This window comes from Lissotriton helveticus, chromosome 3_1, assembly GCF_964261635.1.
Source record: "Lissotriton helveticus chromosome 3_1, aLisHel1.1, whole genome shotgun sequence".
NCBI lineage: Eukaryota > Metazoa > Chordata > Amphibia > Caudata > Salamandridae > Lissotriton > Lissotriton helveticus.
The window spans coordinates 1,791,560,752-1,791,578,934 of record NC_136061.1 but is presented as its reverse complement, the minus strand read 5'-3'; the positions used below and the strand labels follow the sequence as shown (position 1 = coordinate 1,791,578,934).

Sequence of the window (18,183 nt, the reverse complement as noted above, 5' to 3'; positions counted from 1 at the left end):
CTGTCAGCACCATCGTCCATCAGAGCACCAGTTGTCGACATGGATGGGCCACTACCCAATCAGACACCCCAACTGCAGAGTGGTGGGGTCACTGACTGTGCCACCCCAAGGAGACAGAAGAAGTATGGCAGACAATACCCATTATGCCCTGGCTGGTAGTGGAGAGCCAGCCCCAGCTGGTCAACCCACTGGTGTGGTGAGCATTCATGGATCGCTCACAGCACCCCAGCTGTTCAGCGAATGTATTGACCCAGCCACTTTAGCCCCTTGGTGGAAGACTTGAGTAGGACATTAAAATAACTACTTTAGGGCCACCAAGGAGAGGAATGGCACCATCAAGATGTCACTCCTGCTCCATTTTGCCGATGAAGAAACATACAAACTATTTGAGTACCTATGTTGGCCAGGCAAAGTATCAAAGATGAGTCATCAAATATATTGCTCTTCTATGGCTCCAAAGCAACAGCTCCCATTTACTGGGTTTAGAGTGTAATCACTATCGTCTGGGATCCACTCAATTACAACGCAAAACCTAGCTAGAGATTATACACCTGTTTTTGAGCATTTACTTACAACCCTGATGAAGTCCAAGATTCTGTGACTCCTGTGTATTACTAAAGTACACTCCTATAATTACGGGTTGGGCAATTTATATATTTGGTCTATATTAATTAATTATCTGGCCATCATCAATGACGTAAATTTGAAGTTTCTAAAAAAGATAAATTATATTATCAATGATAACACATGTCTAAAAAATAGACACACCTCTCCTCTATGAAGTCAGATATACCACATGTACTCTAACCCTGCCTCCTGCTAAAGACGTTGAGACTTTGTGCGTGCCGTCAGGCTGTTTGAGGATTGTGGCTTGATCTAATATTGAATGGGACGTAGTCAGCCACCCAGTGCAATGTAGCAATCCGCTTTATGCACACAATCCAATGGGCAGGCGTGGCTGAGGGTATAAATAAAGGGGGCATGAACTGTTCAGGGTTCAGTCCCCGTATCCCGCCAACCTGTGCTGTGTTGGTTCTTGGGGCAGGGCACATTCTCTCCAGAGCAGGCTTCACTCCTACCATGGGCCTGCTCCACACTCATGTTAAACTCTTTTCTCACAGTGATCAGTATATTTGAAATTCAAACAATGGGCCTTATTATGACGGCCGTCAGTTGAGCATCTGACTGCGATAGCTGCGTGATGGACATCGTTCAACATGCAGTCGACATATTATGATATGAGTGCTGCATAGGATGTCATAAACATGCAGTTTACTATTGCAGCTTGTGCTACATCACAGAAAAGGGCTGCGGCACAAGCCATAGTAGCAGAGGGCATGTGAGCAAACATCAATGCACCATGTGCCAAGTACCATGGTGTGCGTGGTACACAGTAAAGGAATGTTTAGGTAGGTACCACATGTGCCCCCCTGGCCACACAGCAGAAGCCAACAGGGCATGGGGCCCTGCTAGAGTACCCCAAAGTCACTTTCAGACAGCCTTTCCATGGTGGTGGTACTGCCATGAAAAGGCAAAAAGCTGTGGGAAATGGACATCGTAATCCCTATGGAGGTGCCAGCGCAGGCACTACTTCCATTGTAGGGATTTCAGTCTGACCGTTTCCCCGACAGGCTCCTTGAGCCTGTCAGAGTCAGTGGTCTGTTCCTCCGAAAGCAGCGGTCCAACTGACTGCATCATAATGCAGCAGTCAGACCGCTATCCTGGATGTCGGTGGGACCACCACCGACAGCCTATCAGTGGTGGTCCCACCGAAATCATAATAAGGCCCCTTGTTCTACATTCCATTGTAGTTGGACCAGTGTAGAGCTCTTCTGAGCATATTAAAAACTGGGTTTCTCAGCCAGTACATGGAATAATCATGATGTTCTGTATAGACTTAGCTATTACCTTCCTGAGAGTGGGTCTACCTTCTACCATTCCAGTGCAGCTAGATCCAAACAGAATTAAGTTCTTTCCTGGGGTCAGCTTTGCTTGCCTGAAGTCCCTGTTTATGGGAAAAGAGCACCATTAAGGAGAAAGTCTGCATTTTCCTCTGCCCACGATACACCTGACAGCTGTCAAAAAATCCCACACTGCCCAAAACCATTGAACTATAATGAACAACTGACCAAGTTGGTGTAAAACCAGGTTGGGCGGTGCTGGTGATTTCACTTGTGCCTTGCACTATTAGCCACTTGGGAATATTCTGCCTGCACCTTCTCTATTTTCAAGAAAACCTCGCTGACCTCCTTGACCCATACCACAGCTTTTCTCTTTAGGCTGTCATTGAGCCAGGTCTATGAACACATACTGATTCACTATTTGCATGTCCTAGGAGACATCCACTCATCCACTGAGGTCTAGCACTTGTGGCGATTGGCCACTGTTGACAGACATTTGACCCCTCCTTCTTCTTTTAGACCTAGTGGAAGTCCGAAAGGATGACGTCTTAAGACTAACTACTAGCAGGAAGAAAACGGTACCATGATTTTTAGATGTACAATGTACCAGTCTCTGGGTCTCAAATGCGTACCACATAGTGGCAAAACCTCACAGGACCCTGGGAGCAATAAAAATCTGTCAAAAGAATGGTATATTCCAAAATATGAGCCCAGTGTCTATGCAGGTCTCCTATTACCTCAGACACTTTTTACAGAATGGATAACGTGGGAGATTACTCAAGGCCCCACCTTCCAAGGGGACCCTACAAAAGCAAGCATACATTTTACTCTCTCTATGCTATTGTTTTTATCTAAACCTGCCTAATCATACCTCTGATTCTGTCTCTCTCCACAGAGCCATCTTAAGGATTTTTTGGGTCCAGCAAAATAATATTTTAACTGTTTTTGACCGTGTTAAAGTTTACTATATAATTCAGTACTGTTTGTCATCATCTGGACTCAAATTACCAGTAAATGGGTAATAAAATGCAGAGTTACTCCATACAGAGACCTCCAAAATATATTTTCCCGGGGCCGCCAAAATCCTAAAGATGGCACTGTGTTAACTTGTACTATATTGTGTCTGGTAATAACCTTCACACAACCTCCCTTGAGTTACACCCTTACTGCTCGATCACAGCTACCACTGAAGACCATTGCAAAATTAGAATACAGAGTTTTGGGTCAGTGTGGAAAAAATTGTCTTTTTTGGCGCGAAATTCGGTTAACAAGAAGCAAAAGTAAAGACTCGTCGGACGAAATGGGGACGTTTTTATAACTAAGGACTTATTGGGCATGTTGCATATCATAGCGTACACCTTAATTGTGCTGCCAAATCAAGGTGGACAGAAAATTAAGATTTATTCAGAGAGTACGGTGTTTAAGGAACTTCTGTTTTGGACTCGCATTCTGTTCAAGTTACTTCCTCCATTCTCTGTTGTTTTCGTTGCTATTTACACAGGACACGTGCACCAACAAGCTTATTTGCTTGCGTATTGTATCAGCAGAGGTCCAAATAGTGTGACCGCAGTCAATTCAAAATACTTCTGCCCTGAGGAAGCCCGCAACGGGCGAAACGCGTTGGCTGTTTCTTGGCTGTTTCGTTGGTCATCCTATATTGATAATATTGGCTGTTTACTTTTATCATCGTGTCAAGAAGACATATTAAAACAGGACTTTTTTCAGATCAATGAAGGACATGCGTTGTGTTTTGTTGTATTGATACGTTCTATTCACCATTCTCTTTGTTGCCTCTCCATTTGCTTGTTTTGTATCTTTCATGGCTGCACCTGCTAGGTCCACCATATAGCCAGCATGATCACGACACAAAACTGAGAAAGCCCAGCAGCCAACTACTTAATTTTCCTCACCCAAATGTATGTTTCTATGTTTCAAGGAAGTGTGCCTAGGGGGAGAAAGGGGCACTGCTCTAATTGTATTTACTTGTTTTAAGGTCCATTTTCATATTAGCACAGGGGTATTTCTGTCACCACATTTGTTCTCCTCTCCCTATTATGAGAGATGCAGGTGAGGGCATCCCGTAGTAGTTACAGACTGTATTCCATAATCTCATTGGATGTTTGACTGGTTCTCCGAAATAACATCCAAATGAACCAATTATTTAAGAATTATTGTTCTTTGCACAGTAGGTTAACAGTATCTAATGTAGTCTCAAGAATGTATTGACCGTTGTTAATTGCACACCCTAAAATAATGGATCAGGGCCAAAGGCATGGGCAGATAATGAACACAAGGGAAGAAAGCAGCTGTCAACGTCTGACAGCATGAAGAGAACCACAAGCAAACAACTAGGCCTACTGTTCCTGTCTCCTCTGTGTCCCTGATTCACGCTTACCCAATTTGAGCATACTGGAAAACAACAATAATTAGATCTAGCATCCTAAGTATTCCCAATGGCTAAAACAAGGTCAGGTTATGTTTCAGGGTTTTAATGTCTATTACAGATTTCTAAAATTCCGTATAACTACTTTTTATACTGCATTCCAACCTTAGCACAGAAAAATGGCATTGTTGGAAGTCGTCAAAGTGGTATGCCCATATACAGCGCCAAATTAAAGGGACACTAAAGAAGTACTGAAGTTTATTTATTTTATTTATTTAAAGTTTTATAAAGCGCATAGCTGCCCCAGTGACGGGGTGTCCCAGCGCTAACTAAGCCAGGGCTGAAACACTTCCAAAGGAAAAGGAGGACCTAAACTGGAAAAAGCCAGGTCTTTAACGCCTTACGAAAAGCCAGAGGGTTCTGGAGTCCTCAAAAGGGGGTGGGAAGAGAGTTCCAGAGGCGCGCCGCCTGGACTTTAAATGATCGACCACCCGCACTCGCTCTGAGAAAACGGGGAGTACAAACCAAGCCTGCATTAGCCGAACGCAATGAGCGGTTTGGTACATATGGAGCCAGCAGATCCGCCAAAATCTGCGGTCCTTGGCAGGTAAATATTTTGTGGCCACACACAAAGACTTAAACTGAATTCTTGTCGCTATCGGTAGCCAGTGCAACTAAGGCAGAAGGTGCGAGACCGAGCATGATTTAGGCAAGGCTAGCAGGGCGTGAGCTGCTGCGTTCTGAATTCTCTGCAGGTGGACAATGCAGGACGTGTTGGCGCCTAAATATAAGGAATTCTCATAGTCCAGCCTTGACAAAATTGTAGCCTGAAGGATGGTTTGGCGGATTTTTGGTGCAAAATAACCAAGTAGGGGCCTTAACCCTCTTAGGAGACCGAAGCAAGAACCCGCCACGGCCTTCGGCACATCAAATGAAAGTTTGTTGTCAATCCAAAAGCCAAATTTTTTATGCCTGCTTTGGCTGGGGTGCGGGTTTCAGTTTGTCCGGCCACAACTTTTCTGACCAAATGGAGCTATCTCTCCCTAGCACTAGGATTTCTGACTTGGCAGCATTCAGCTGTAAACAATTTGCTGCCATCCAGTCAGAGATAGCTACCAAGTCCTCTTTCAATTTGAAGAGATTATCTTGGCAGTTCCTCGAAAAGGCGATGACTAACTGGGTGTCATCGGCGTATGAAACCAATGACAACCCTCTGCTTTTTGCCAGCAGGGCAAGAGGCTGTACATAGATGTTAAATAGTGCAGGGCTCAATTTAGAGCCCTGGGGGACCCCATGTTTAATAGGATGTGATTGAGAATGAAACGGTGGCACCACAACTTGAAGGTATCTATCTTCTAGGAAGGATTTAAACCAGGCCAAGGCCAGCTCCCGGACCCCCATCTCATGTATTCTGCTTAGAAGGATCTCATGGGAAACAGTGTCGAATGCGGCACTTAAATCCAAAATAATTAAGGCCGCAGAGTTCTCAACATCTAGGCTGCACTAAATGTTCTCAGTCACAGCTAACAATGCCAATTCGGTGCTGTGACGGGGGTGAAAGCCATTTTGAGAGGGGTCGAGAGTTTTGGTGTGCTCTACAAATTCTGCCAGGACTGAGTTCACATATGCCTGAGTAACCTTAGCCAGAAAAGGAAGCTGGGAAATTGGACGGAAATTACTCGGGTCCGATGGCTCCAGGGAAGACATTTTTAAAAGTGGTATAACTTTTGCGTGCTTCTAGGTTGCCGGCAATCGTGCCGAAGGCAGTGATAGATTCACCACATCCCTGCTTACTGAAGAGATGGACTGAAGAACCTGCCGAAGCTGATCGGGTCTCAGAGGGTCAGCTGGAGAACCCGATTTGATTTTAAGGCTAGCACCCGGCATGGACATTTGAGAGCTATTCGAGGAGGCTTCAGGGGGGCAAACCGTAGGCAGGTTGTCATAAATAGTCTCTACCTTGCTCACAAAAAAATCTGCATGTGCCTCACATTGAGTGTCAGAGGAGATCGGGGAGTGTACTTTTCCATTGGCATGTTGCATATTTTTAAGCAGGGAAAAGATCATTTTAGAGGGGTTATTACTTTTCAGAATTTTAGTAGCAATATAGAGCACTCTGGCTTTCCGGATCAGTCTATGATATGCTTTAATAGATTTCCGATAAGTGATTTTAGCTTCAGTGTCATAGTTACGCCTCCATGATCGTTCCAATTGCTCGCAAGCTTTTTTTACTTCCACCAGAGATTTGTTAAACCAATGATTTGAATATCCAACTTTTTTCCTTGAACAACGTTTCACAGGGATACAGAGTCTAAGGCCTGCATCAGCCTGTCCTGAAAGAGAGAGTCCACTGCCTCAATATTTGAGGGGAACACGAGTTTAGATTTTGCCAACAGGTCAAAGAATTGACTAACATCCCATTTGTGCCAAGGGCGCTTCAACACCGACGATGACCGGTTGGTCACCAATTTCCCAGGCAAATGAAGTGAGAAGGGAACCAGATAATGGTCAGTCCAGACCAGAGGGACTGAAGGTGAAACAGTTACCGCACCCAGGTTGGAAAAGATGGGATGCAGCAGATTACCTGCGGAGTGAGTGCTCTCTGCCACGTATTGCACAAGTTGGCAGGCCTCTAAGTTATATTGCCATACCTGTTTGCACAGTAAAGCTTTTTGTAGCCTGTTAAATTCCAATGTTGATTCGTTTTAAAATACACATGAAATAACCTTTTCAAGGACAAATTCCCTTGTTACCCTATAAAAATACAAAAGTGCGAAGAGAGATGTGCACTGTTGTCGTGTTCTTCCAGTCCATTCCATCACCACTCCCAAAAACAAGAGACCTGTGGAATACATAGACAACCACTAGTATCTCAGCTCTCTTCCTCACAGCCACAACAAACATAGTTTGACATTGTATGCAGTATTGGAGTGGGACCAGCCCCATAGTGTACTGAGTGAGTACAGTCAGTGAGTCTGACCCTCTCCAGAAGAATTTAGTGGGGCAAATTATACACAGGTCCTTATTCTCCTCACGATTTCTTCTTGAACCATATGGGAGACTAGCACTGATTGTATGTCGGGAATCTCCAGGTACCTTATCAAAAAATAAATAAGTCTAGTGTTCTTCTTTCAGGGCAGAAAGATTAAGTAGCACAGTTTAATTTTTTTTTTCCTCTGGTCCATATCTGTGGGGGGTGGATGTTGAGGTGGAGTTGGTCAAATATGTCCTGCACCCCGAATATTGAACCCACAATATCAGTGGACTTAATATTGAGGACAAAATATTGGAAAGAAATATCGAAAACTAAGGTACTGGTTAAAACTTTGGCACAGTTGCGCCAGCTCTCTGCTGACACAGCTGTGACAAAGCCATGCAAGGATCACCTGCTGTATTATGAGTTAAACTCGTGTATGGCAGACCGTCTTTCGCCTTTCCCAAGGCGGTGCCTGGAAAAGATGCACCTCAATGGGAACAGCAAAAAAGTTCCAGCGTGTCATGGACGGTACCATCCATGCCGTGCTGGAAGTTTGGGAGACTACAGACACGGAGGCACATATTGTGCCCCCATAAATCTATTCCCTTGGTGGGGGGACATGGGGACACTGTAGGTCCACTTTGTTCCTCCAGTGCCAACCTTTTCATGGAGGGCCTCCCGCAATGAAATTGCTGGCTGTGGCAGAACTTGTAACATGCTGAGCAGGACTGAGCTAGTCCTGCTCAGAATGTTACATTTTGGCGCAGCTCACCCAGCGCCAGAGAATGACAGTTTCCTGGGGCAGCCGGTGGTCCTCTGCTGCACTGACTTTTATTGTAATGAAGCAGGCGAACTACCACCACTATGAGTCTGGGTGTCTTACGGCCACCAGATTCGTAATGAGGCCCCTAGTAAGTGTTGATTTCCTATACCTAACTTCACATATATGACCCTACGCTGTACCTATATCAACAAAGTACATACAGCTGGAGTTAAGAATAGTAAATCTGTGCTTTCCGTCATGCCCTTACTACTCAATATTTTGTCTCTCGCTATTCTGTCCTGGATATTCTTGTATCTCGATATTGTTGGTGTTGATATTCAGTAGTAGAACTATCAAAATGAGCACTTGAAATGTCCATGAATAATAGCCAGTCCGCTTAGCTTTAGCATCTTTATTGACTGCATTATTATAAATAAGGGAAGCATCCGGTGGGAGTCAGGGTGTTCCTGTACTGACACTACTGGTCAATAATTGAGGGTATGATCTTGCTGTTCACAGGTGTAAAACTAAAGTCAATCTGTGGAAGACATGAAGGCACTCCTGGGACTTGCGTTGATGCTCGCATTCTTTGGACGGACTTATTCTGGTGGTGAGTATCGGACAATTCAATGTCTGTTTTTCAACCACTTTGGGAAATGACCATTTGAGAGTCAAAGAAACTGCTTTGGAGATGCTTAGTGATAGAGTTAGCAGAGATGCCACACACCAGTCCAACACTGAGTGAGCAACAGGACTGTGGACTGTGTCCATGTCTTGCTGCAGTGCAGGGAAACAAGAACCATTGTATCCAGACCATGCTACCGTGCTGACAGGAGGAGACCATTTTATCCACCCTATACTGCAATGCAGTATTCCCCAGATCATCATTTATCCCCACCCTGCTGTGGAGCAGGAGCCCCAGGATAATACGTCCAATTCATGTTTAGATCAGCATTTGTGACAATATTATATCCACCTCCAACAGCAGTTCCACCAGTCTGTGAAATGTAGAAACATCAGGGTCATTATACATACCCACATTTGCAGTGAAAGAACTCAGTGATTTTAGGGCCAATCCATTCTAGAACACAGAGACTTCTGGGTATTATTCCAACCTCTCCTCAGTACCACTACAATGAGATCATTAAGCTCCTCTTTTGAAACACTTCAGGAACCCTGTCATTCTTATGTTCATTGTGTTCTCAAGTGCAAAAAAGTGGGGTTCATATGTGTATCGAATATGCTATGCCTAAATCCTGACATATGTATGTTAATCCCAGGCTACACTGTAGGTAGTCCAAGGTCATAACTCCCAGCACCCTGCTGTGATTTATGACCAACAGCTCATTGTGCATTAAAGTTGCAGGACATGAGATATTTGATGTTATTTTATTTTCAAATTCTAAGTTGATCTTGTCTTGTGTTTTGCGGTGGCATCCCTTCCATAGGCCGACCGCGAGTTTCCCCCACCAAATAAGGATGGCGGGGGAATCTCACAATGACCGTGGCGGTCGCAAAGACCGTCTGCCGCGGAACCACCACAAGCAATCCTCAGGATTGTCTGGCAGAGTGGTCTTCACCGATAAAATAGCGGCGGTGCCTAGTAGGAACCCTCTGCTAAATAAAAATGAAGTCTGGAGACAGCCTTTCCATGGCGGTGGCTGGCGGAGATTGGGTTTAGGGGCCCATTGCGGGCCCCCCTTGTGTTGGGGGAGGTGAGGGTGCACTTGGGAGGTACTCATGGTACCCCCTTACATTTCACAGCACTATGTGGCGGGGACCAATATAAACATTTTATATTAATAAATTAAACATATATATAAAAATGGAACTAAAAACCAAATACCAATTAAAAAATATTACAAAATAATATTCTAATACCCTACTAAAATCATAACGTTCCAATCATCAGGAAAAGTACTTCAATATTGAGGAAAAAAATATTGTGTCGTTTTTAAATCCAATCTAAAAGATGTTAAAATGTACATATATATAATTGTCATATTTGCTAAAATAATCCAGTCTATACATTAGGGAAAGTGCATACTTTGGGGGTGAAATTTCTTACTCTAATTCCACTCTAATAAATACTAGAGATAAAGAATACATTGGAGATGTGTGTGACAGAGGGACTTGTGAGTAGTACTTATTATTTTAACAAAAGTTGTGAAAGTAAACACACACACACAGGAGGGTCATATTTACTATTTTAACTGATACAACAAATATTGAGAAAAGAAGATACAACATGTAATAAAGAAAACAATTAGATAATATGTTTTAAAAAAGTAAATCTACTTTTTAAAAATAATACAAATTAACAAAATATGTAATACAAATAATTCAACTTACATTAAAATTAAGAGTGCACCTGAAAATCACCCCTAAAACTCACAAACACTAAAACATTTCTATCATGATTTATATACCAATTATTTACATTACAATATATTTCCTTTCACAATGAAACAATTAGAATATTTATTTAATATCAAAATCAATTTAAAAAACACAATTAAACCCACAACATACCATACAACTCAGTAAAATTAACTGATTTGAAACATGCTATGAAATAATAATTATCTGTTATAAACGCATTACCAATTCCAAATATGAAATTAAAAAATAAAAATAAACATAATGAACACATTAATCAAATAATATACTCACCGACAATAAACCCACCGACAATAAAACACTCACCGACAATAAACCCCATAAAATATAAACTTTAATGCATTATTTCAAAATGTATTACCACATTATACAAAGAAATAACAATTAAAGCATTTAAAAGAATGAAATACTCTACCCACTCAATAATCCAATAAACCCAAGGATCTGAAAAATGCCTAAATAAACTTAAAATATTTGACATTTATAAATCTAATTAACATTAAAAAGTAAAACAAAATTGGAATTAAATTATCTTTAACTACCTGGAAACATTTGCAGGGGGAGGGAGGCATGCGCCTTACCTCCCCATAGTCAATACAGCCCCGGGGTGGGTTTCCCGGGGCGTATAGTTAACAAATGCGATACAGTTGACCTTTTCTTTGCCACTCCATAGTTTTAGTTAGCATTCCAGAGATAGAAATTCCTTGGATTTTTTACTCTTAAAAAATTTGACAATTGTCCACAAAACTTTACAGACTCATTCTTCCTTCTTCATTGGCGAATGATGGAAAGTTTAGCAGTGCCTGTTCAAGGGGTGCAAAGAAAAAATGGAAAGGGGGAGTCCCAAAACATGTTTTGACCCTAATGCATTTTACATAACGGCTGAACAGATTGTAATTAAATTTCACTGCAATGTACAATAGACTATGCAGATGATCCTTTTTGCCATTGCTAGTGCTGTTATGAAGTAGTTATGTAGTTAAAAGGGCAGCAATGTAGTACCACAGTACTACTAAAAATAGCAAGGAACCTCAAAACATAAACTTGATTACATATGTAAAGTTCCAGTGTTTCCACATGAACAACTGAAAGGCCCATTTATGGTAATATGCTAATGGCAACCAATAAACAAATGCATAACACATTGAATACGTCTTAATCTCCATAAGTTCTATTTGCATGCTCTCTGGCTCACGATCTAAAATTTTGCACAACAAGCCAAACAAAAATCATCGTCCTTCTGCACCCCTGTGCAACACAATTGAAAAGTGACATAGCAGTGAGCTACACATACTACTAGATAGATGGAGGCCATAATAATTGGCTACTAGGAATAAACAAAATAATCTACATTTTTATAACAACACCAATGATAAGCTTTCATTCAATATAGACTTCATATGTAGCACAATACTACTAAAAGTAGCACGGCAAACAAAAAATAAACTAGACTGCATACATAAAGTTTTAAAATTTCTACATGGACAATTAAAAGACACGTTCATGGTCACATGATTGTGTCAACCAATAAACAAATACATAACAAATACATATGAAAAGAAAGAAATCTCATTAAATCTGATTGCCACTCTGGAGTTTTGGTTAGGATTCCCAGAGATAGTAATTCCTCATATTTTTGCTCCCAAATTAGCTTTCCATCAGGTTGATGAATCACCACAAAACTTTCCAGACCTATGCCATTTTCTATATTTTGTGATGATGTCATTTTTGTGGTGAATCGTTAAGGGAGTGCAAAGAGAAAAGGGGGGTCATATCATGTTCCACTAGTGCATTTTCCATTAACTATTGTATTCAATGGTGCGTGAAAATGGCTGAACAGATTTAAATGAAATGAAGCAGGATTATTTATTATGGTACGCAGAATATCCGTTTTGGGCACTGCAGCTAAGTAGAATAAGTATTTTATTAAGTTACAAGGCATTTAGGGCCTGCTTTAGTTCTCCGCTGATTTGGTACTCTGTCACAACGGTGAAGTATATCCTGTCCTCCAAAATATAAATTCCATAGGATATGATGGGATTTTTATTTCAGCTGACGGGATATCCGTCACCATTGTGATGGAGTAACCTGTGCACCAAGATCTAAATCAGACCCAATATCTAATCAATATCTGTAACCACAGTACTTTTATATAATTTTGCGAAACTACGCAAAACCATTCTGGTACATGGCAATGACAAGTCATTATCTGATTGGGTTATGACAGCCTTTACAAATGTTAAAGGCAGCCAGATTGTTTTAAGGCCTCTTTGCCAGTGTTATGGCTTAGGGCCATAACACTGGTTTTATATTTTTATGCTACCTCTTTCCACTTTAATAAAGTTGTATTAGGTAGAGAAAAATAATTATAAGCGTCTCTTTAAAAAAAAAAGTTACAGAGTACGGCGGTACTACTTATGAAACACTGCGATACTTGAATTAAAAAAAATAATAATAATCTTTAGAAAATTGAAAACCACTGTAATACACTATATTTCAAAAATATAGTGTGCCAAAGTATATTTAAACTTTTTAACATATTTAATTCTATAAAAAAGTGTACAGAGCACCACGATAATAACTCACAAATACCATACAAGTGCAGCACAAGTTAAAAAAAAATCAAAAAGAAATGTTTCCTAAAAAAACAGTGCTTACTTGGTACTAGTGCAGTACCCCATACACTTACTTTAAAATAAATACATTTCCCTACCTATTACCACTCTATAAAGGTGGTTAGATGTAGGGAGTAGTGTAAAATCTATTACTTACCTATATCAAAGGCCTTAAACTGAACAACATTGTTGCCTTTTCCCTTTCTAAAAACTGCCGTTACCCAATTATATACAGGCTTGTCATCGTCATATACCATTGTATACTGCAAAGTTACAGCGGTAAACAGTGACCCAAAATATAACTAAGACCTAGCTGTACAGTTGAATTGCGGCACTATTGCATCTCACATGTTGTCACATGGGCAATGCAATAATTAAGTCAGATTTATGAAGCAACACAAGGCCCCATACATGGCCCTGCAGAGATTTGTAAATCTGAAGAGAAACAAGGCAGCACAATTTGCTGTTTTCCATTACTCTGCATACCATAATCTGCTAAAATTCTCATCAATCAATCAATCAATCAGTAAATTGTAAGCGCGTGGATAAACTGAGAGGTTCTCAAGGCACTGAGGGGGGTGTCCGCAGATCTGTTTAGCCGAAGAGCCAGGTCTTGAGGGGCTTCCTGAAGGTGTTCAGGGAGGGGGCGTGTCTGATGTCTGCATGTAGCTTATTCCAGGTCTTGGCTGCAGTGTGAGAGAAGGATCTTCTGCCTGCTCTGGCTCTGTGGATGCACAGGGTCTTGTCTGGTGAGAGGTTGGAAGATCAGAAGTTTCTTTTGGGTACTTGGAAGTTGGTTTTGTCATTGAGGTATTTGGGTCAGTTGTTGTGTAGGCATTTGTAGGCCTGAGTGAGGATTTTGACAGTGACTCTTTTCTCCACTGGGAGCCAGTGGAGACTTCGTAGGTGTTGGCTGATGTGTTCATGTTGGGGGATGCCGAGGAAGGGTCTGGTGGCGGTGTTCTGTATTGTCTGGAGTAGGAACTTGTTGATGCCGGCATAGAGTGCGTTTCCATAGTTCAGTCTGCTGGTGATGAGCACGTGGGTGACTGTCTTCCTTGACTCGGGGGGAATCCACTTAAAGGTCTTGCTCCGGATGCGGAGGGTGTTGAAGCAGCTGGAGGTGACAGCGTTGACCTGTTGGTTTATGGTGAGTGATGAGTTGAGTATGATGCCAAGGCTCTTGGCGTGGTCTGAGGGGGTACGTGGGCTTTCGAGGGTGGTCAGCCACGAGGTGCTGTCCCATGCAGAAAGGGTGGTACCGAGGACGAGGACTTCTGTCTTTTCGGCGTTGAGCTTCAGGCAGCTGTTGTCATCCACAATGCGAAGTCTTGCATTCCTTTCTGGAAGTTGAGTTTGGCAGTGGTGGGGTCTTTGGTGAGGGAGAGGATGAGCTGGGTGTTGTTGGTGTAGGATACGATGTTGAGGCCGTGTTTTCGGACGATGGCTGTGAGAGGGAGGGTAGGGCTCAGGGATGAACCCTGTGGGACTCCGCAGCTGATTTTCGTGGGGTCAGAGAGGAAGGGTGGGAGTCTGATCCTTTGGCTTCTTCCGTTGAGGAATGATCGGATCCAGTCCAGGGCTGTTCCTTGCATCCCTGCGTTGTGTAGTCTGGCGACTAGTGTGCCGTGGGAGACGGTGTCGAAAGTCGCTGATAGGACGAGTAGGATTAGGGCTGCGGAGTGGCCTTAGTCCAGGAGGGTGCGGATGTTGTCTGTGGTGGCAAGTAGCGCCGTCTCTATGCTGTGGTTGCTTCAGAATCCGGATTGGGACGGGTCGAGGACGGCGTTCTCTTCAATGAATCGTGTCAGTTTCCTCTTGACTGTTTTCTCTGCAACTTTGACTGCGAAGGGGAGGAGCGAGATGGGCCAATAGTTCTTGAGATTGGTGGAGTCAGCTGTGGGCTTATTGAGCAGGGGTCTGAATTCTGCATGCTTCCAGTCATCTGGGACGGTGCCTGCTGTTTTGAAGGTGGTGTTGATGGTGCATTGTAGCTCAGGTGTGATGGCAGCTGCGGGTCCGTGGTAGTTGTGAGAGGGGCGGGGGTTGGTGGGGGCCCCCTAGTAGATGCTTTTCATGGCTGGATCGGTGTCTTCGGCCGTGATTGGTGTCCAGTTGGATATGGTGGGCTGGCTGGTTTTTCTGGGGAGGGGCCATCTGTGGCGCCTGGAGGATTGTCGAGGAAGTTGTCATAGAGGTTTTTGATCTTGAGGTGGAAATAGGTTCCAAGCTTGTCGCAGAGGTCTTAGGATGGGGTGATGTCAGTGGCTTTGCTGCGTAGGTTGGTGAATTCTTGAATGACACTGAAAAGTTCCTTGGATTTGGTGGAGTTGGCCAGGGTTTTGTTTTGGATGAAGTTAATCTTGGTGGCTCTGATCTGGTTGTGGTAATCTATCATGGCATCCTTGTAGGTGGTGTGGTTTTCGGTTGTCTTGGTGCTTCACCAGTTCTTCTCCAGGCATCTGCAGGTGCATCTGGCTTCTTGGAGAGCTGTGGTGAACCAGGCAGCTTTCCTGGGGCGTTGTATGTCGGAGTTGCATAGCGGGGCGAGCTCGTCTGCGCAGTTGGAGATCCAGTTGTGGAGTTCTCTGGCTACGTCATTTGCGTCGAGTGCCCAGATGTGGCTTTCTTGGGTGAGGGTGGAGTTAAGTTGCTCTTCTGTAACCTTGCTTCAGTTCTTTCGTGGTGGTCATAGGGCTGGTTTGGGTGCCTTGGGTTTGTTGATGGCGAAGTGTATGCAGTTTTGGTCGGTCCATGGCGGCTGCGTTGTGCGGCTGAATTGGACGCTGTTTCCGGCCGCGAAGATGGGGTCGAGGGTGTGTTCTGCTCTGTGAGTTGGTGTGTTGATGAGTTGTTTAAGTCCGATGATAGTGAGGTTGTCACAAAGGATAGTGGAGTTGGGGTCACTGGGGTTGTCGCGGTGGAAGTTCAGGTCTCCAATGAGTATGTCGTTTGTTGAGGCGATGGTGTGGGGTGCGATGAAGTTGGTGATGGTGGTGCCGAAGGGTGTTTGGGGGCCAGGGGGTCTGTAGATGAGGGTTCCTCGGAGTGTGGATTTGGGGTTGGTATAGATCTGGAAGTTCAGGTGTTTGGCGAATGAGAAGGTTTTGCTGGAGGTGGTGAGGTAGAGGGGCTCTTGTAGGCAATGGCGAGGCCACCTCGTGGGTGGTTGGGTGGTCTTTCTTCTGGATCTTGTATCCTTCTGGGATGGCAGTGCTGTGGTCTGGGACGGAGGATGCGTTGATCCAGGTCTCTGTGAAGAAGGCGATGTTGAGCGAGAGAGAGTCGAGTAGGTTTCGATTGCGTGTTTGTGTACGGAGCATATGTTGAGGAGGATACATTTTAGGGTGTCACCGGTGCTGGCGAGTCGGCGGTGTTGGAGGCCGGGGTAGCAGTGAGGGTCTGGCGGCAGTAGAGGCAGGAGAACTGGCTGTGGGTCGTGTTCGGCGCGGCATGTTGGCATTCACTAAGTCTTCCAGGGTTGAGTGCGAGGAGGGCGGTGGTGTTCTAGCAATGGGTTGTGGGAGGTCCAGGGTTCCTGGTGCTGGCCGCAGTCGGGTCGCGGACGGGCGCAGACAGGCTTGCCTTTAGCGTGCCCACGCAGCAGCCACCATTAAGTAGGAGAGGTAAGAGGGAGGAGAGGTAGGGAGGCGGGAGTGAGGGAATTCCAGGGGGGAATTCTGGTGGGGAATTCCAGAGGGAATTCCAGGAGGAAAGGCTGCAGGGGCAGCAGCGGCGAAAGGAACAGGCAGGCATGAGAAAATAAAAACAGTGGTGGAATTAGAGCAAGACACAGATGGGCACAATAACTGTGGCACAACAGGGAAAAATAAGGGGAAAAAATGGCTGAGAAAGGTTACGGTGGTTGCAGGCAGTCTGGTCCCAGTTTGAGCGGACAGCAGGTGCAGGAGCGGCAAGCAGCCTCAAACCTCCCAAGGAGACGGTCAGGGTCTGGAGGCAGAAGACAGCACGGTGGAGCTGTGGGTAGAGAGTGGAAGTAGACTGAGGTTAGGAGGTCTTACTCCTTACACACAAACCTCTATGCCAGTCCACTGTACACCACTACACAGTACACCGCCCCACTCTTCAGTATTCCAGTAGATGCCACTCCAGTGTATACCACTCCATTCAACACCATCATACTCAACGCCACTCCTTTCAGAAATCCAAGACCATTAGGTGGCTAAGCCCTTACTCGGTACACACTTCACCTTGTTCAAAAGTGTTCCCAGGGAGTCCACTCCCTCCAGACACCCAGGCTTCCATCGGTGGTCAACCTACTAATATGCACACCGTTCTCCTTCAACAGAAGTCTTCACGAAGAGCCATCACCCTCCAGAGAGGTAAGCCCCATAAGTAGCCAAACAACTACTGCACACGCCTGTCGCCTCCAGACATCTAAACACTTCTATGGTAGCCTCAGTGAGGTGCTTGATTTTGGCACAAATCCATGACTACAAGTGATTCTAGATATGGGTTTACATCAAAATCGATAGGTGGATGTATGTGAATTCATAAATACAACACTCTCTTATATGCAAAGTAATCAAAGGAAGTATATTACATTGCATTCAATCACTGCTGCTTATAAACCAAGGCCAAATGTCATTTCTGATCATTTATCAATAGAGAAATACATTTTGAGTCAGTTATGCTTTATAAAAGTAACACAAACCAAATAAAAAAAAATTCTAAATGTAAGATAAAACTATTCTTTAAGGTGTTTCATTTTACTACTCAAAACAATATACTTAGCTAGTATTATTGAGAATGGACTGCTATAGCAGACTATTACGATATACAAACATAAACATTCCCACATTACAAACAAGATGAAATTTTTCTGTTTCTAACCCCTTAGCTCCTGAGGCTTTTTCACCCCATTACTGAGCCCTTTTTGGGCTATTTGGAGCACTATGTGCTTATGCCTCCATAACTTTTTTCTACATAATGTAATCACAACAAATGTATGTCCTTTTTTTCAAACATCCTTGAGATTCTATAGGTGCCACGGTTTGTGAATTCCCCTGGAAGTGAACAGGTAAAAAGGCAAATCTAGCTATATTTTGAGTTCTTGGGGAAAAATAGAAAATAGTGCTCCGCAAATAATGTCTGATTTTTCTTGAAAATGGCATCAACGAAAG

At 43.7% G+C, this 18,183-nt stretch overlaps 1 protein-coding gene across 1 annotated transcript in view; it reads left to right on the top strand.

The window, feature by feature from the left end:
• Positions 1–8,539: 8,539 nt before the first annotated feature.
• Positions 8,540–18,183, top strand: part of LOC144823815 (uncharacterized) — a 57,161-nt gene continuing 47,517 nt past the window's right edge. Inside the window, exon 1 of the mRNA XM_078682670.1 lies at positions 8,540–8,634. Coding sequence (XP_078538796.1) covers positions 8,574–8,634 — 61 coding nt within the window. The 5' untranslated portion in view covers positions 8,540–8,573. The remainder of the gene's footprint in view (positions 8,635–18,183) is intronic.